Genomic DNA, 22172 nt, shown 5'->3' on the forward strand with positions numbered 1-22172 from the left:
TGTAACGTGTGTGTACGTATGGGCAATACACACACGTAGATAAAGCTCGATTACTGCTACCGTCGGTGTTATATATGCGCACATATAACTGTAATATGGTAATAGTGAACGATGACGCGTTTGTCGGCTCGCGAGACGAGACGGTTGGCATTGCTCAATGATCGAGTTGTAGTCTTAGAGCTGTACGTAACCAAGTCATTAAATGACCATTTTTACATGTTTATTAAAAATATGTGGTAAACTACTGGTATTTCTAATGCTCAAAATTGTCATAAATCTGCTGGAATGATGTATTTTATTTAGATAGGAACTCAGTGAAATCAACACGAAAGATGAGATTATTAATGAACAGTGAATTGGGACTCTGTACTATGGCATTAAAAATCGATAAATATTATTTACTAATTTACAATATGAATTATTCACAATAACCATGAACATACCATTGGTTATCACCAAATCCTTGAATTATAAAAGTTTATTAAGTGCAAATATTTAAAATAAACTATCAAAATATAAAAAAGTTCAACGGATTTTGTTGAAACAAAAATGAAATCACATTTATTTCACTCTATAAAAATCAATATACAATGCTAAATAATATACATTTTTTTTTCTCTCTCTCTGGCAAGGCGCGGTTTGCGCATCTGCCAATAATATACTTTTACTATCTAGTTATTACTTGTACTAAACATTAATTAACTGACAGGTTGAATATATAATCATATTTTTTAATAAGAGGGTTATGACTTGTTACCTATGTGCTAACTTCTGTGAAACCGATTCTGTTTCTACCTCCAGTAGAGCATGGACTGCTATACCGCATTGCCAGCCAGGAATATACACATTTATGATAATAGTTTTCTGAAAGCATTATCCATGCGAAATACTGATTCCGCATGTGGTGTATTTAGGAGTAAGAATAATAATAATTATTAGTATAAAGAACTTTCATTAAAAGGTAACGAGAATCCATCTTACTTCATAAGTTACATAATATATCGCCTAGAGCAAGTTTTGGATGGTGTGGACATACCTAGAACTTATTTATATACCAGTAATTGGCGTGAACTGAATGATAAGTTAATGCGATAAGTTCTAAGTCGATGGTCATTGCTTACAATGCCTCGCTCTCAAACACAACTAATGAGTCATGAAAGAGAAGCTAGTAGTTCTTTCGAATGATAAAGTCGGCCTGGAATGTGGATAGTACTACCGTGTTGTCTAACTCTATCTTCTAGTAAGTGAGCAAGTACTGTTGTGTTCCGGTTTGAAGGATCCTAGTTAGTATAAATAATTGGATAGTAATAAGATTTTATTTTTTTGGATACCGAAGGAAATTCACGTTTAGTGACGTACAGAGTTGTAGTTTAAAGTTCATTTAAAAATAATGTGTATGCACTTTTCATGAATTTTTATTGTATTTTTAAACCGCTTTATAGTAGGCACTAGGCATCTTGTCCTTTAACCGGGTTTAACTGGCTACACTGTGGCAAATTCTTTGTTTTATCAATTGACTTATACACTACTACGATAAGATTATGCATTCTTTTCTCGTACGTAGTATAGGTACAAGCTTTTAAAATAATGTGCCATGTATATAGTTTTGCTTATGGTATTTTGCTTTGTATTAGAGTGCGTTATTTATTTTCAGTTTTTATCATTATATCTTTGTTCCAGAGTCTCGCCTATGCGTACTACTTTAATGTAGAGGATTTAAAAAGATGACGTTTACGTATTTTGCGTAGGCAATTTTCGTCTTATGTACTTACTAATATGTTACATTATTTCTTATTTTATTTTTGGTTCTAGATAAGCGAAATAAATTATGATAATGTGTATACGTAAGTTCAAAATAAAAACCGTGATCAAAACATTATTTGCGAAATAAAAATGAACACATGAGCGTATCAGTCGTTGACATCATCGGCAACACATAAGTGATAATATAAATGGCAAACCAGGCACGCTAAGATATCTGATACCGCCATAGTTATTCACTCTGATTCCAATTTACCCATACTCATACTGTAATATAACATTTATACATAAAAATATGAAGTGAATTATTTTATTACTTCTAGTATTGATTTTATTGTGACTGCTTCGGTAGCGAAGTAATTTATGTATGTATGTATTACGTTACGATTTAGGTGTTGAGGTCTTGGGTTTGTTATCCAGGTTGGGAAATGTTGTATTGGGTTTTACTACTCAGTATTAGTTTGGGGTACGCAATTTGTGCTTGATTTGGCGATATGCTCGCCCTTTATCACATCATGGGACAGAATACGTACCTACAGCGGAAAGTGGGTGCCCCAGTGGCGCCTATGCCTACCCTTTCTGGGATTATGAGTTTGAGTGTGTGTGTGTCATTACATTGAATTACAAAGCTCAGCAGGTTCATATTAAATATCATATTAAGGGGACGAAATATCAGATCAAAGTAAAGTGCTGACAACTGAATATTATGATGATTTTTAAAGCTTTAAATCCTATTTACAATGTCTAATTTCGAGATGGCGCTGTACGAGACTAACTATAGTTTTTGAAGATATTAATAGATTTGCATTCTATTTTGAAATAATGTACAGTCAACAAGAAAATTTAAACAATAACTTTTACTTATAAGGATCAAAAGGCTCTATGGGACCATGATAAAAAAATTCCAAAAATGGGATTCCATTGCTTTAAAAAAACAAAACTTTGTCATCAGCGGCGATTGCTCTACAAAAACAAATAAAAACGTACACAGAAATTGAAAAAGACCTAAAGATATATTACCGCAAAACCTAGAGTCTTTACCGTTATTGACGATTTTTCTACGTGTGCTGTCTATCTGTAAACAGTTGCTTAACTTACTGCTCCCTCTTAAAAATCCACCCTGTATAAGAGCTTCTATTACGAAACTATAGATTTGCTTAATTGATTTATGGAAATCAAATTCTAGTTAATTGTGAAGGTCAATAAACACAAAAATTTTCAAATGTCTAGGTTAAATTAAATACTTTAAGACGTAATATGCATATTGCGTTAAAGAATATTGTATAACATACCGCTTTATATTCAGATGTAAGAATTATTGGCTCGTATCAGCGATTCAAATTATTATATTAATAAATTTTACGATGACTATGTTAATTAAACATATATAAATACCATATCATCGTATAAGACAATAAGTTAGGTACGGCATTAGATACTTGACATAAAAAATGTTCTCTAATTATTGAGGTCACCAGTATCAATACCATGCGAGTTATACGTGTAAATGTTTAATATCTATTAAAGATTAATTAATTGATTCCTTATTTATTATCACTAAGATAAACAATATGCAACGACGCTTAAAATTTGTTATTCGGAAATACTTAGCAAGAGTATTCAAATTTCTTATGCGAATGTTAGTAAGTATACTCATGGATTTTTATGTAAAAAGCTCTTACAAAATTAATATATTATATATGTAAAATCCTTATGAATTAAAAATATGCTATGCAACCAAGAACGTGTTAGAAAAATTAATAATTTATACTCAAGTGGTGTCAGATTCTTAAAGTCTGCCAGCTATTAAATGTTTATAAAATTTATTCTGAAAATAATAAAGAAACAGAATATTTTTTAGGTTTGAATTAAAGCTGTGGGTTCATTAAACCCAGACGACAACAATTAAGTAAGTATTCAACAAATTATTATACTATGTGCAAAGTATGTCGTGACAGCTCAGCGCACTTGACTAACTTTTTGCGGAATATACTCTATAGCATATCATATTATGATAATTTGTGAGTGTTAGCTGTTCTGAGAGTTAGCTAACCCGAATAGAAATTTATGCCACATAAATTTCTATTCGGGTTAGCTAAGTTATTATAGTTAACATTTTTATATTTAAATAACTGAAAAACGAAGATTTCTGAAATTGGAATAATACGTTTATACAAATTTTACCATTTATATTACTCTCATCATTATAAATACAATAGCGTTTAATATACTGGCTGAGTCCGCTTTAGAAACCACATTATCAGTTACTCGAACATGTTTGTGTTGTACATGAAACATGACATTAGTATTCGCAAAATCACTACAATGATGCAACATATCATGTATTTGGTGTTTGCGGCTTGGCCTGCGATAAAAGCTTTAAGCCGCTACAAAAGTCTCTAAAATACTGAATGATGCTAGCGCCATCTTTAAAAAATTAACAATTTATTCCGAGGGATAAATTACCGGGATAAAAAGGTATCCTACGAGTTAATCTAATGTATGGTATACCCGTGTGCCATATTTCGTGCATATCTATCTGTTTAGATGTTTCTGCACTTACTTCTATCAAATATTATATCTGAAAATTCTCACTAGCTTTGGCATTTATGATATTAGTAAGATAAGAAGTAATTTAAAATAGTAAAGTAAGTATGATTAAGATGAGATAAACATTATGAGATCCTTCTATACTGGGAATTGTTTGTTTAAGAATCATATTGATTGTTTAGTGATAGTTGGCTACAATTTACTCTTAAGTCATTAAGTGCGTAATGTCGTCGTTATGTCAATATTCGTAGTTGTCGCGAAGGAAGGCGAAGGGTAGTATAACCCGATTCCTGCTGGCTTCTCTTTCATAATTTATATAAAATCTATCGAGTACAGAACGATTTTCTGACCGCCTTTATACATATTTGTAATACCTATATGCTGTGTCGGGGTCCTTTTCGGAAAATTGCACCAGACTAATCGTTCATGTAGGTTCTTTCTCCGATCAGTGATCGTCATTATCTTCTAACCCCTTGCATAAAACGACGAAAGATGTTATTTTAAAAGTCATAGCATAACTTTCTAATATCATTTAAAGAATATTTGTACCGAGTTTAAAGCAAAAGAAATGTTCTGTCTAAAAAGTAAATATTTGTCAAAAGGAAGACTCACGGGATTGACGGCGGCGGGTGCGGCGAGTGCGGCAGGTGCGGCGGTAGCGTTTCGGCGGCGCAGATGCGGGCAGGCCAGCGCGCCCGCGGCGCATAACAACACTGCTGCGCCCACGCATGCGCCCGCCCACCACCATTCTGAAAGTTCACATGGCATCTCGTTACATTGCTACTACTCCCATGGGCGGGCGCTCTTCTTACACTAACGCTACTTGTGTTTCATATACGATAAAATTTAAGGAAACGGCTTTAAATAACATTACACAATAGAATAGAATGAACTCTATTATGACTTTTGTAGGTGAAGGCGACAATAGAATTAGTTTCGAGATCCATTCTTTGTGATGGCATTGTTATGCTTATGACTTATGATTGATCAGTTAAATGATAAGTAAACTAGTTGTGTTTGTATAGAGAGCATCACTTTTCTACAAGTTATTATAACTTAAAATGTTAATTGCTGCCTACAAAATGTTGACCCATTACCAGTAAGTAATGTTAATGATTTTTAATGCTAAAAATTCTTATAACCTACGTATTTTACAAAGGAGATGTCCATTTTATTTGACAAAAATTTTAACCACGGTAGTATATATGTATATTTGAATAGAACTCTTAAAGACGAGCTTATTGAAATTAATAATTTAATTTTAAAGAGCTCCGTTTTTGAGATTTTTGTATTTTAATTTACTTAAAATGAACGCTTTCGAAATATATAAATGTTGCTACATTCAAACGCACCCCCAAAACCAGTAAAATTGTCAAAGAAAATATACATACATAGTTAACTTGTCAGTAATAAGTAGTTTTTTTTTTTTTACTTTTATATCCACTAACCAAGGAAAAAAAAATTCTAGCTAATTACCCATTCTGCTTCTTTTAACGAATCAATTAAGTTATTTTTTATGTTACTCTGCGAAAACAGTTCTTTCTTATTTTTATTTTTATGGAGGGGTTTATAATTATTCTTCTAATGATTCCAATTTCTACGTTTTAGCTAGTTCATTATCCTATAAGTTTGAGTTTGGTTAAAATTTGGGAACAAAAAACGGAAATGTCCCTTATACATATGAGCTAGTAGGTGGATGTGATGGCATTGACTCTAATGTTGGTATAATTATGAGTATGTACTATACAAAGATATCGGCAGAAGCTGCTCAAATTCAACATGTAGAAGTAATAAGTAAATTTAATGACAAATTACTTAAATCTTTTTTTTTGTGAAAAGAAAAGTCGAAGTTGCGGGTAATATGTGCCTCTGTGTAATAGCTTATTTTCGTAGCGCGTCCCGTAGCACTTCCGTAGGCAGTTTGACGTAGCAAAGTGCTGAAGCCTTTGACGGCGTTTTGCGTTACATAACTTTCTTGTGTTAATTATTCTATTATTATATTTTGTAATATTTATATTATCTTAATATCTGTTACTTTTAATTGGATTTGTACAATATAGAGCAAGGATTATGGTATAATATATATTATTTTTAAATAAATATGACTTCGGTTTAACAAATAAACCTAATATTATGTTCGAACTTGTAAATAGTATCTGGACGACATTGAAATTATTTTATAAACAGTTACTTAATGTTAGTAATACATTGAATTAATAAGAGGGAAAAGTACATTTTATTGAAGCAACTTGTAGCGTCGGACTCAGATACGGAGTATGTGCATTATGTGCCATTCTATTTTTGCAAGAGAGTTTGTTTGCGTGGTTAGGTTAATTTTAGCAACCATAATAAGAATATCTCTCGTCGGCCGACCGAAGTCGAGCGCGTGCTCTCATAACTTAATAGTAGATAATATGGAAATATTTACGCCTCTGTACACTGTCAGTACATACGAATATTTACAATACCGCTAAGTTTGGTTGCCGCAGTTTAGGGAAGCCAAATAATTAATAATAGTTTTGTTTCATTCACTTCACGTGTTGGATGGTAGTTAAAATTCTGGAAAAGAAATCTGCGGGAAAGTATATATTATATTATTATCTCTGAATTATACCTAATACTGTCGGAGAGTTGGTCGCGGGTTCATGACATTAATAGGAGGGATTTTAGACCTTATTTTTAATTTTTTTATGTAAGTAATTCTTACTCAATATAATTATCATAATAATATCAAATTGGTCATCGTCATCTGTAAGCCATTTTATAGTTGTATAGGTTTGTTCGATTGACCAAATGATATTTACAAGGAATTCGAAGCTAGAGCAGTCAGCAGCCCGGTCGTGGCCGCATACATCTCGTAGCACAAAGCTTAGTGTGGCGGACGGTTACCGTTGACGGCTTAGGCCAAAACAAACAGCATGTGGTCTCGTGCGTACTCGACAAAAATTCGACAGCGTTAGCTCAAGAATGCACAGTGCGGCTATTTATAGAGGTTGCGAGGAGCGCGGGGGCGGCGGCGTCGTCTGGTGTCGGTCTGCCGGGGCCTGCCGGCGATCACCGAAATAACTTCTCCAGCTGGCAGTACCTGGCCACGTGGCAGGCACGGCAAGCTCCGCAATCGAGAACAAGCTTGTGACGCCTGGCGTGACAGGCGACGTTGATGCTTCCACTCAATGACCACTAAATCTATGCTTTGGACCAATACAAATATCTGTGTATTTTAAGCTGCTTTGTGTGAAGGAAATATCACGGTACCTACGGGTCACGGAGGTAATGAATGTAAGCGTTAAATATTTAGTATATCAATAATTATAGAGAAGTATAGATGACCTCACTATTATAATATATTTAAAATACGTAGATTATTTCTTTTAATTAAGGTTATGTATTTTACAGGTGCTAAATTTGCCTACCAGGATAAAATGTGACCATTACACCCGTCAAGACCCATCATGATATGCATCCATGATTTCATCGATTTGTTACCGGCATTTAAAGACAGTAATAGAGATGGGGGTTGGTTTGCGCTAATTGGATTGTATGAAATACAAACAGTAAAGTTAATACTAAATGTTGGGTTACTCGAATCGTAATAGCACAGCCACCCCGTATATAATTATATAGTACCTTCCTCAAAGGTAGACAAAACATTATATCGATGTCTCGGGTATAGTGGGTGTTCATGCGTTGCGCGATCACATGTCACTTGTTCTTTTATCATCAATGTTATAATATAAAAAAGTTATACATCATGTAATTACTATATGTGGTAGATAAAAAGCAGAATGACATGGCATTCATTAAAACGAATATTATTTTTGTTGAAATTGAATCTTACTTATTTACATTAAGTAATACAGAAAACAGGGTTTTTTATTACATGTACTTCTTAGAAAAATTGTACGAAATATGAATAAACGTTGAAAATGTATATAGGGAAGGAACCACAAAGAATAATCACTACTGAAAATTAATTTAAAATAAATCGAAAATTCATAATATATAGCAGGGCAAAAGAAGTTTCAAAATTGCCCAGAATTATAATGATTATTAAAATCATGAAAGTAATTTACAAGTTTTATCAGATTATCGTTGAGGGAAGCCCATTTACAGCAGTGGGCATCCTGCGGCTGATGATGATTATGATGATGATCAGATTTACATGTTTGAGACACACCGTTTCAGAAAAATATTGTCAATATTTACATAAAAAGTCTCACTTAATGTAGTTAAGTTTTAACAAATTACAGGGTCTTTTATACAAATAAATAAACATTTATTATTTTAGAGTTAATGTTTAGTGAATGAAACAATTGATAAGTATGTTTGTTTCCTAACATTCATATCAATAAAGTTTTAACATAGTCGAGTCTTTCTTACTGTATATTATTGAGACGATTGATTATTGCTGAGGCGCCAAGTTATTTGCAAAAGACCTAATCTATTTATAATTATAATAAATTAATTCCTACAGGCCACCAATATTTCACATAAAAAAATGGTGCAGGTCAAACGGAATTGCGACCGAAGCACGAACTGAGAGTATAAATTGCAGATAAAATTCAATGTTTATAGAGTTTTTGGCACAGCGAATAAGACATATTGCAAAAAATGTAAGTTAACTGATAAATATTTATCCAGGTTACATCGTTATAGACATTTGATAAAAAGCCATGGTAAAAATTGAGATACGACGTTGTAAAGTCTGGGCTGGATAGTGGCGCGTTTGGTACAATTTTGTAGGCTGTATTTGGTAAGAGGGTGGCAGGCAGTGGGAGGAAGCTGGCGGGACGTCTAGACGTAGCGTAATTAGGAAGGTGAGCGCGTAGGCCGCTCCGACGACGGCGCGTTTCAACTGTCACATACGCTAATTATTAGTAATAGGTATTTAGAATTTACCATACGAAAAAATTACTGTAAAAACGAAATTTATTATTAATAAAGTTTTAGTGTTTATTCAATAGGTTTATTTTAACAGGTCAACTACTATTTGATGTAAACCATGAGCACTCTGAAGATATTAAGAATTATTCTTGTCCCAAATAATTATATCGATTTAATTCCATTTATTTGAAAGTAAATATTTATCCTTAAATTTCCATACGTAATAATTTAGAGTTTGTATGTATAAGGTGTATAGAAAAATACGGTTAGGCAGCCGTAACTGTAGAAACTTGGCAGTTTATCGCATGTTTATTAAATTGGTAAGTCGGCGGATTAAGTGAACTAAATACTTAAGTAGACCCTGGCGGTCACAAAATCAAGAATGCTATAAGATTTTGTTTGTTACAAGCATTTGCTATATCTCGGTCTCTGGCCTCGAAATGGTTCAATGACGTGGTTCGTAAGCGCACTGTTTATCTCATTCTATTTATTTTCCATTCTATGTCTATATCCTCAGTGAAAAAGACACTTTCTTTCTTCTTAAGAAAGTACTTAATGTTTGTGATAAAGGGTTTGGTTACCCCAGACAAATTTAATGTCTGTGTATTTTTTCCTGTATGATATTTAAAATGTTTCTTTTTACTTGAATTTGTATCGTATTGAGGGATAATATTAGTCAGCTCCTACGAATGTTGAGTAATTATAATCATTGCCATAAGAAAATGTTTTTTACCCACAAGTTGCCTTGCCAACTTAAAAAAAGGTATGAAGATTTAGTTATATCTTAGAACGTGGGTATTATCTTTGAACGGATTTAAAGCAGCAGCTTATTTCACGTCGGATTTCTCTCAGATAGTTGTAGCATCACAGTTTGTGCCAAAACATTTGTACCGTACACAAAATGTACTTATATTTTATTGAGATACGAAACTAGACAGTGTCATTTTCGACATTGACTAGTTTGAAGGTCACAGCAGAGGATGTCAGTGGCCATTGGCCAGTAATTGTTGTCTTCCTCTAGACTTGCGCGCAGTATTTGTCTGTTGCTAATGCATGTTGTTTGTCAACGTCGGACTCATGTGCAACATGTATACTATAAATAAACAACACGAAGCCACGCGACACGTCATCGCCGTCAACAAGCGCAAGAAATGCTATTACTATCGCTATTGTCTATGCAAATCTGCTGTGTTATTGAGACTCGCAAATGCATTAGGGATTAATAATGCGTGTCGTAATGTGTTACATATTGTAAGTTATGTTCCAAGAATGTGCGTGACTACAATGAAAATATATTAAATGCATGTAGTCTTTGAATTTTTATTTATTTATTTAATTTAGGAAGATTTACAGTTAAATAATATTACTTGTAGTTAGATACAAAATATAGCCCTGTGCTAATTACAAATCTACACCAATAGATAATGTAATTTGTACTTATGTTGTAAGAAATTAAATTTATGTTTTATTTTTATTTAAGATTTTTAGAAGTAGACTTACAATATACTGCTCTGACTGACTGCCTCGGTGGCGTAGTTGTATTGCATGCCCGGTACAATAGCGCTCTGAGGTCCTGGGTTCGAATCCCGCGTCGGGCAAAGTGATATTTGGGTTTTTCTGCTCAGTATCAGTCCGGAGTCTGGAATTTGTGCCCGGTATGGCGATAGGCTCGCCCCCTATCACATCATGGGACGGAACATACTTGGCGAAAAGTGGGTGCCTAGTTGCGCCTCTGCATACCCCTTCGGGGATAAATGCGTGATGTTATGTATGTACTTACAATATACCTTATTAGCTATGCCTATTTCTCGATATTTCATAAATTCGGGAATAATTTGTATAGTTATAATTAAAATCTTTATACGTTATTGTATTGTAAAAAGTATGAAAGTAAAAAATATAAATAATTACTACAGCTCACAAACAGTTATAATTTCATGATTTAACCATTCTGTTCTATGCCTTTATTTTATTGATAATTATATAATGATCAAGGATATTAGTTTGCCACAAAAAGGTGACATAATTAATATAAAGATTAAGTATATTGTTCAAACTCTACATAATAAAGGCCATTCTCCATGATTAATTACAGTTATAAGACAAAACTCATAATACCATAGATAATAAATCATTATCTCCGCATAATCGGAACATTTCACTATTAATAGTAAATTAGAGACTCAAAAGAGAAAGTGTATGAATTTTAGTAATTCTGAGAGGCGGTTTAGTACCGCTGAGCTGAGAACATGCCACAGTTTAGTCTCGGCAATAAATAACCGGTTATTTCTATCGCGTCCCTTTAGCAAAACATACTTAGGGTAAACAACATTGTTGTAAAGTGTCCGTGTGGAAGGTTAAATTTGTAACATATATTCCAATCATGGTAGTCACATGGAGCTCCTTAAAGATTTTTTCTATAGCAGGAATGGGTCAGATTGATTGCCGTGGTACCACTGCCTCATAAATTGGTATCCCGTCTATTGGTTACTTTACTTCGTAAGTGACGCAGCCAATAGCTGGGATGTTGCGTTATGTGGTTAAGTTATATATATATATATATATAATATATTTTGCCCAAAATGGTAGGTAATATGCATTACTCCACCTACGGTAGGATATGTGTAATTTATAGTGTATTTTAATTGTTACTAATTTATACACTCATCATACATTGCATGTTTTGAAATATTTTTTACGAATTATATAAAAATACGACTACATTTTTACGAAATAAAAAAAGTAGTCTAATATGTTCATTTAGGACATGGCTTATGCGTATTCGAAATTTTATTCAATCCCATTCAAGGAATTTGCGTTACTGCTAATAAGATATAAATTTTCATAAACTTTCTCAATTTTCAATAAGCGAAGGGTATAATAGAATGATTATCTAGGCGTAATTTCTTATTATTACAAATATAATGTATGATGAATGTTTATACTCTATCGAATGAGTGGCAAATTCTCGAGTTACAACGCGAGCAAGTCCAGGTCGAACGCGATGCAGTATTGATTTTGGTAGAACGCGGAGAAGTGCGCTGAATGTGCGAACGGTCGCGGCGCGGACGAGGTGCGGACGGAGTGCAAGCGGGAGCGGGCTAGCGCGGGAGAGTGCGGGCGAGCGCGGACGAGTGCGGGCGGGCGCGCCGCCCTGTAGCGCAGGTGGCGGACCGTAGCCGTGAGTGGAACTTACATTCTATTATATAATGTTTTGAATGTAGCAGCCTCAGTTATTATTACTTACAGTTCTTCATTGGTGAACACTAAAATACGTACAAGAGTAGGCCTACTGTAATTTGGTACTTACTTCGGCGTAAATGATGGCGAAACAACAGTTAAATTTAATTTTAATTTTTAAATTATGCCATTTGAAGTATGTGGGAGAACATGTTAAGTAAGGTTGTATAAAGTGTAGGTATATTTTGTAAATGATTTAGCTAAGTGCCAGTAATGAGGTACCGCGTTACATCACGTTACTCGTCATTTAAATACAATGTTGAGCATCAATGTTGTCTAGTGACTACAGAGCTCTATAAGTACATATTATATTATAATAATAAACTAATTTAACTAACACCACCATCAAATAGATATAAAATATAGAGTCCTAGTTCCCAGGATCCGCGAGAAATTTTCGATCGTGCCAAAGAAACATCTCTTTTCGAGGATCGAATCTACAACTTCTTGTGTCTCTTACGATTATTGGTCCATTGCGTCCACAGCGCGCCACAGAGGCTGGGAAATGAGAACATACAAGTTTTTACAATATTAAAATCTCAATTTAATAAATTATTCGTTTTTAAAATGTTTATTGTAATCAAAACACAGAAAAAGGAGAGAAGTACGCTTTAATGCGTTCATGTAAATTACTGAATTGTTCTTGTATTTTTTAAATATGTACTAACATTGTTTTATAATTGTTAACAAATATAATAAAAATAAGTAAAATTATTAAATACCGTGTAAGCATTTTGTAAGTAATGTAACATGTTAACTGTGTTTGGTAGGAGAACTATCACGCTGGGTGTTTGGGCAGGCATATTTCTCAGTGATTTTTGCGCGCGCGTGAGGGCTCAAGCGCGGTCTCGATTGTTTTCGTCGTGTTTCGCGTGTTATTTCGGGCGTGTGCGACGCCGCGCCGGTGCAAACCACTCACACACCGCGCGCGTCACACCATACTGTCCACAAATGCTGCCACTACAACATTTTTCATTCGATTGTCAATATCCTACGAAGCATGAGTATGAGTGTGCGATGGCTGCGGCGTGCTGTTGGCAACATGACTCACTCAACACTATGGCACAACTGAATTTATCGCAACGGCTAGTGATCGCGATTTCGTCTACCGAATATTATGTCATATGATTAATGAATATCATTATTTTAACGTTATGCAATGTAATACTTTTGTTTTATGTTTAAATCTTTTATTATGCATTAAAATATTTTTGTCGATAAAGAAAAAAAGAATATAAATCAATGTGAACCTAAAACATGTTGATTTTGATGTGGTTTTTGCTAACGGGAAGAGATGTATTCTTTATTGCGGATACTTGACCTTAGGATTTGGTATGAATTTCTGTAACCAGGACAAGAGGCTGCTGTTTAATGCTCAAATGAGTTACACATTCAAAAATGACAATATGAAGTAGGTAGGTATCAGAGAGAATTATTGGATTGGAAAAGACAGCAATAGCCCATCTATTTAAATATTATTTAATGCTCCTCGCCGAGCAAATGGCCTTGACAATTCGTTCCATACTTGGCGGTGGGCGAGTAACGGACAGAAATATGCAAAGATATAGAATATTTTATATAAAAACACAATTTTAGATCTTTTTGAAAATTTTAAACTACCAAAACATTCCTTCTAAAATTGTATATCTGATAGTGTTGGTTGCAAATTAAAATTATGTGTGCTTTAGAAAGAGATGCACGGAACCAAAACTTTAAGTGGCCCTTTCAATATGAAATTAATGAAACAATATCCACATTCCAGATTATAAAAAAAATGAAACAACCGAAATGTTTCATATGTGTTTTTTGATCGTCATGTAGGAAACATTGTATTTTTCGCAAGCATCTTAATTGTGAAAATACTATTTAATATATGTACATATATGCAACTGCTAGCTGCACTTTATTTTTTAAATTCGAATTTTAATTGATTAAAAGTACACTTATACATACAGAATAGAAATATTACTCACCTTGTAGTGTAAAATGAACACTACAGAAGTTCAAATGTAATATTCACGGTTAGGAGGCGCGAGCCGGTCGGAGTCGCCGTTGGTGGACTTATAAGTTAGCCGCATGTTTTTATCTATGTAGACTTGGGCGTTTTTGGGGTAGGTTTCCATCTTTCCCTCTCTTCCCCTATGTATTTAAAAACTGAAGATTACCGACAATTATCCAGAAATATTTTGATGGTATGTGATTGATGATGACTGGCCGACTATTATAAATTTAACAAAAACAAATGTAAACAAATAAATTATTCAAGGGAATCTGCAGTTAAAATCAAAATCATTTTATAAGTAAAAGTTGCCATAGAAACTCCGAGCTGGTGGATTTGGAAAATGATAAGATTAGGTACCGACTTTGTAAAATGTAGTAAACAAAATTAAAATCGTTTTGGATTGTAAGTTACCCAGGAACATTTTATTTTCCATATTTAAAAAAAGGAACAGTACTACGACCCCTGTTTTATAGCTGTCAACAATACAGGTACTATTTCAAAGACCATGTTTTGCAAAAAAATACGATGCATTAAATTCGACATGAATTCAAAAGTCAATTAGTATTTTTTTTATTTTGTGGACATCCATCAATCCATCCAGTCATTCTCTCAATGCTGAGAATCGTGACCGCTTTTTGTGGACATACTGGGCATTAAAAACATTATTAAGTATATATTATGCTTTGTTTTTCATCAGAACTTAAACCATATATCAGTATACTGAAATGTGATATTTTATCAGGTACAACAGGTTCTGGCGCATTGTGGTAAAATAGCGCTTTAAATTATTCTAAGCACTAAGAATGGTACAAAACTTTCTTTCATCTGGGGAACGTTTGTCGTTATGAACTCTAAAGCCCTGCTGATAAGGTTGACGCAAAAGCGTTGCATAAGAAAATTAAGCGTCATACAAGGAGAGATTGCCTTAAATAGTATTTAGATAGTACACACAGAATACAGCCAGCAACAGATTCTTTTGATTATGCGCAGAGTACATATTAAGTTGAAAAAGTTCCATAACAATGTTTAATTACCAGATTCCTTTGTCTACAGCTCATAATTACAAACAAAGGCTAGTTTAAATAAATCAGTTGTACGACGATGAGTTTAATATAATATTAATATGTTATGTTATGAGAACTAGTGTCTGTGATAATTCTACTAAAACGTCGTCTTTTTATTTAACGCATATTTAAAAATATTTGTATCCATCTGTCTTATTATGTTAATTAGTATTATTTATATTTTAGGGTAGAGATTATCACATTAAAAACATAAACGTGAAATAACTCCAATATTATGGAAGTATGTGTTATCGACTTCACAGGCAAAATAAATGAGATTTAAATGGGTGTCACAAGCTCTGTAGATAATTTTGAATTTTATTTAAGAGCATAAATCATTGTAAATCAATTTAAAACAAAATGTTTTTTTGCCTGCCACGACAATGTTTGATATTTTTATAAAATAACTTATAAAATTTGATAAATTGGATCATGGATTGCTCAAACTTGGATAAATTGGAGCTTAAGATTTGTCTTGTCTAGCTTTTGACAATTTTTTTTTTTAAGAAGATTAAGATAATACATTGAGTTAACAGTAACATAAAGAACATAAGTTGATTAGCCAATAATAAGATAACTTATTAGTGAAAGTTAATCTTGATGATATTTCACAATTATGTTTTTGATGAGATATCATGTAAAGAAATTAATATTATTCAAAAATTATCTGTAAAATTAATATTTTTCCTGCGTTTACGCTGTATACTTAGTTTTTTTTGTCTATTTTACATATTTTCTTGAACAGTTGTAGTTTGTGTGTGTGTGTTTTTTATGTAATGTAAATTATAAATTAACTGGCATCCAAAACGATTAAAACAACCTTCCATCATGGAACCTATTGTGCGAAATAAAAAGATTTTGCTCCTATTATAATGTCGAAAGATTCTAAGTGTTAATAAAAATCTATTCAGTAGAAAGTATTGTAAATCGTATAAAATCCTGCTTTTTGATTTTTCCCTTTGTATACACACAATTATCCAGCTGGATGCGGTAATTTTTAACTTTCTGGGGCATTCAGAAGTGAGTTTGATATACATGTTAATCAGTAATAAAAAGAACGATTTTAGATGTTAAAATCTCAATAACCATTTGAGCCGTATATATACCATGGGTTTCTATAATCTAAAAAAAAATGATTTTTTTAATAAAATTAAATAAATCAAATTTTTGGCATTTATGTTTTAAGTTATTGAGATGTCAAAAGAGGTTCCAAATAGTTTGTGTAAATATACACATGGTTGCTGCGTTGCCAGTTCCTGTTTCTTGGCTGGCTTGGTAAACATGCTACCGCGTGTCTAGATTTTTACCGCAAGTATCAACAAGGGGATAAACACTCTTTGTCATACAATCTATTACTGGCTAATATCATGATATTAGCCAGTAATAGAGTGACATGTCATAACTTATAATTTAAGAATTTATGATCCTAATTACGTCTGTGTGTGTCTGTTACCCACACTCACACATCCACACGTGGATCGTGCATACGAGTATATAGACTTGAATATACGATATTACTTATAAAAATAATGATATTGATTGGACGTATAAACAAATTTTTATAATGTGTGACTGTGCAGACTGCGTGGAATTTGATTACCTTTATAAACTGGTGTTTTACACGTGTTCTCTCCAGCGATGGACAATCATTCGATATAAATTATCACGCGACCTTCTTTTGTATTTCTTCCACTCCCTTACGGAGCTCCTACATAGCTTGAAATATATATGTTGGCATTTCCTAAAATGGCATAGTTTTAAGTACAATAAGCATTTTTAGAGACCTGGAGATCTAGCTATGTTGAAGTAGGAACGTTTATTGTCTTTACAGTTTTAATGCGGAATACTGAGCTGAGGGGTAGAATCGGTCGGAGGTCGTCGGCAGAGGCCGGGCTCGGGCGACGGCCCCGCGACCCACTTCCTCCCTCACCCCCGGCCCCCGCGAGCCGTGCCCTCCCCCGTCCCGCGCTCCTTTATCGCACTGATAACAAGAAGTTGCCGCTGCCCCAGCACCCGGTCGCCACCGCGCCGCGTCGACGCACTCATCACATATACACAACCTGTCATACCTACAAATATTGTTAATTTTAACGTGTTGTAAATTTTTATCCACTGACTAGGTATCTACATAGTATCTAATTATGACATTATATTGTGCGGTCAAGGTGAAACCTGCTCGCATAAGTTTAAATAATCGCGTGTCGAGAATTTGCTTGAAGAGTGATGACGTCATGAAGAATATCTGCATTGTCGCGGCAGGCCAGCTCGCGAGCGGGGTCATGTTTTTTAACTTTTGACAAACATGCACCAAATCTATACAAATTTAAAACCTGACGCGAAAAGGTATTCGCCATTCAAATAAGATTCCGAATGCATAATTCACTGTATAAACAAACAGTAATGTAATAGTACATCGGAGTTGACCTTTAGTTGATTCTATATTCAGGTTGAAAACATAATGCGAATACGCACGATGGAGCAACCGTCGGACAAAAACACGGAGAGCACCAAGTTAGCCGGGTAGCATCGCTAATGGCAAATAAGGTGGCAGGAGTCGATGTTACAAAGGCTATGGTATAGCGGTTGGCCAGAGGGCGACAGGCGGCTGCGTCTGGCGGCGGCGGCGCGACGCGTTCGACGACCTGTCGTCTCAAGGCCGCTCTTACACGTGCCAGTCGTGCCACCGGGCGCTTCCTGCCGCCGCCATAACAAACCTCTCCCCGCCCCACACCTTTGCACCCATCCTACCCGCTCAGATCGACAAACGTTCCTACGAACGTGCACACAACTATTCTAAATCCACGATTCTAAGAAAAAATCCCCTTGCGGGAATGAAATACATTTAATTATTTATCGAACCGGTTAAATATATAAAATTACGACAAATTAAGATGGTTTCCAAAAATATTTTCGGATATATGTTTACATTTTTTTTTAATTTAAATTAGATGCGGCCTTTCTGGCATTAAATGTTAATAAAGTATTGTAACGTGTTGAGTTGTTATTACATCTATTAATATGTAGATGCAAATTGGTAACATCTCACTTTTATACATTTAAGAAACTGGTTATGTATTATGCGAGGCATAACAACCGCAAAATTTGTCGAACTCGTGGTGCAATTTTAGCGACTTGTTATTTTTTCCAGTTAGTTTAATAATACAATTAGCTGTGTTACTCACACTACATATAAAAAAACATTATATGAAACTGTAAAATTAAAATGTTAATGTGTAGTAAAATAATCAGCATAAATAGGTATTAAAGTTGTTTTAGGATTTTGTTATTGCAAGATTTGTTTATCATAATAATATCTGCTGGTGATAGGATTTATTTTATATCTGGGGCCTTATTCTCTATCTTGCACGGTATTTAAACAGTGTGTAACAAGCACGTAACACAACGCATCATGTTTAGGACTATAGAAATTTGGCTTACAGAATACCATTCCACGCACATTTCTCGAAGATAACATGACACGGCCGCGTTACGCGTTTACACTATCATACAGAATAAGGGCCCTGACCGGATAGCGAACATCGTTCGCAAGGTGGATTATATGGGCATAATGGACCACGTAAGTGTGTCGCATTTCCGGATCAGCCTGTGTATATCCGGTTCCAACAGGCCGGCATGATTGTTTTGACTGCCGAGGGGTAATCACGTCTCGTCGACCCCATTCCACTTACCATCAGGTGCAGGGCGAGAGGTCACGTTGCCATGTTCGTTTAAATATCCCCAAGGTACTAAATCACGTGAAATACTCGTTTATTAAATAGGTATGGCCATTTATTATTCAATGTCTCTACATCTGTGCTACTCATTCCTATATTGTACCGGTCTGTATAATTTCACCAACCATGTATGTTTTATACATATATGTAATTATAAATTAATTGAAATTGAGCATTAACAATTTAGAATCCTGCATATATTCGAATATTATAATGAAAATAATGGATCAACGATGTCCATGTGCATAACTTGAAGCTACCTCATATGTAGATTAGCTTACAGATAACGATAGATTTTAATCGGGGTATTTTTTTTAATTTCTACGCACGTGGAGTTAGGGTAGAAGCTACTAATTATACTTTTGCTTTTACTCGACTATAACGAAGCAGCGAAGGATAGTGTTTTTTTATAAATGAATGATGAGACGAGCATACCGCTCGCCTGATGACAAGCGACAGAACTACCCCAACAGTAAAAAAATCAATGTAGCATTGCACTTTGTAACCTAAGACATGAGATATTAAGATACATAAGTCCAAGTAATTACTAGCCAATGTAATTACATTGGCTACAATATTCTCCAAATCGGAATACAACATTGCCTGCATAATGTTGCTTGGTGGCAAAAACAGACATTGCGGTGGTACTATAATACTATATACCATCTGGTCAAATTGAACTAGAAACTAGATGTGCTTTACTGTACGTACTATTCTGATTATTGTTACATACATAACTAGAACCGCGTAGTAGTGGGCGTCTCATATAATTATATAGGTACAAAGTACACATTACGTTGTTAGCGAAATTTAAGCATGTCTGTCTCATATCTGCTTGAGCCCAAAAAGTAAAAAAGTTGTATTATTACTATATTATATGTTAATAGTTACATTTTAGGGATGGTATGAGTAAGTCATCCGTAAAAGTCGTGTGGATTATAAAAGAATAGGAACTTAAATCTCAAAAAACAAAGGAACGTCAAACGATTACCCAATCTGGGGATTAAAGATCAATTAATTATTGCATGTGAGCCAGTAATTTCAGCACCAAGCTAAGAGGTTCCGTATTCTAAAAGCCATGGATAAAAGATAGTTATTTATCGTTTTATATGAAACACAAACAACTGTTTCTAACTCAATACACACTTAGGTAAATTGTGTTTTGTTTTATTTTGTAGTCACGTTTCAAATTAACGAAAAGAAGTCAAAACAAATTCTAACTTTATGTTTGTACAAAGTCAATTAATGGACTAACGCGTTTTTAAAATCCTATTAACTTCTACAAAACAAATATTAACAATCTTAGTCACTGCAGACATATTCAAGCTTTTGTAAGAGCTGTTAACATTTTGTTTACTATGAAACTGACAGTTGATTCAACAGTCCCCTGTCGCAGCTACCGGGATTTGAACTTTGACGACTAAAAATCGCCTGCGTTCGAAACAAAAGAGTGTTGCAACTTTACTCCTGACTCTAATACATTCCTTCAAGTTCGGCAGCGCATTCATGGATTTGTTAGTATGGTGAATATCTATGTGCCGTGGCTATTATTATTTGATTCACTTGCTTGTTTGCTGGTTTACGCTATAAAAAGAGGATGAATTTTACATAAACATATGTTATGCAGTTTTAAGTATGTATAATATTATAACTAATTCGATCTGCGTGGTCTGAAGTCTAAAACCATTTGATCGATATGCTAAAAATCGTTTTGATCAAATTTAGTATTACGGGTTTTCGTTTTTACGAGGTAGGTAGAAGTGTAACCATACCTACTTTTTGTTAGCTATGTAAGATCCCAATTAAATGACGATTCTATTGCAAATGGTTACTAAGTAGTATTCCAGGCTCTGGGTCAGCTGGAGCAGAAAAATCCATATCACTTTTGCCAACCGGCGATGTAACTCCACACCACGCGACGGCGCGGTAGTCGTAATGCATACGCCATACACCTACACTTCGGCAGTAGTCTTGCATCTGCTCTAAAAGAATCTAAATAATATTTGTTATTCGAGTTTTTGGAAGATCGGTTTGAGTCGGTGCATCCCTAGTGCATTACACCTATGCCATTCATTAATATCTAGATGAATGATGTATCAATATGTACCTACGGTACGAATTGTCGTCTCTGGGTTGAAGAAGATTCACTTCCAGGTTTATACTAAGTTTTTGTGCAAACGGAGTCACCATTCCAAATATGTCATTGTTAAAAATAACTTATTTATTACATCTGAAGAAGATTTAAACCTGACTGCTGAAAATTCTTTCTATAGGACGCTAGGTTCAATTGACACTATTATAACATAAATTATTAAAATATAATAAAGCTGATTCGTAAAGTTGATATGGTCATTAGCACGGTGCTGTGAAGTGTGATCTAATACACCATGGTTGCTACAATCCTAAAGGTGTATCCATAGCTCTCCATATTATTTTCGACTGATTTCTTATAACATATTTTTTGCATATTTATTTACTGAACGAGACGTGCAACTCGCAAGGATATCATTTGCGTCATTTAGTATCATGATTATTTCACGTTGAGTCATTGTTCGTAATAGTAACATAACTTATGAAAAATATGGGTACAATTTGTTTCTTTTTTATATATGGGTACACACTTTTCTTATTTATTTTATTATGCTTAATACAGATATAATTACCCTAGGCATTGCGCAGTTTTTATTTTATCAGAGACACGGCACATGGGTTTAATCCCTGCGCCGAATAAAGTGAGATTGGAATTTGTGTCCGATTATGTACTGTAGTGGCGTGGATATTTACCACCTGGGGAAACCCCAAAATTTGTTGCCCATAGATGTCGAGAGCAAAAAAAAAAACACTTGAACATAATAAAGTGTCACAACACTAACAAAGTTGTAAGTTTTAAAACCATTTATTTTTGACATTTTGTCGTCTCTCCCAAAACGTAGTCTC

General features: G+C 34.2%; 1 protein-coding gene across 1 annotated transcript in view; it reads right to left on the bottom strand.

The window, feature by feature from the left end:
- LOC115440056 (translation initiation factor IF-2) overlaps positions 1–22172 on the bottom strand; it is a 43233-nt gene that overhangs the window by 15388 nt on the left and 5673 nt on the right. The window contains exon 3 of the mRNA XM_037438967.1: positions 4924–5060. Within this exon, the coding sequence (XP_037294864.1) occupies positions 4924–5060 (137 nt within the window). The remainder of the gene's footprint in view (positions 1–4923; positions 5061–22172) is intronic.

The sequence above is a fragment of the Manduca sexta genome, chromosome 15, assembly GCF_014839805.1.
Source record: "Manduca sexta isolate Smith_Timp_Sample1 chromosome 15, JHU_Msex_v1.0, whole genome shotgun sequence".
Classification (NCBI taxonomy): domain Eukaryota; kingdom Metazoa; phylum Arthropoda; class Insecta; order Lepidoptera; family Sphingidae; genus Manduca; species Manduca sexta.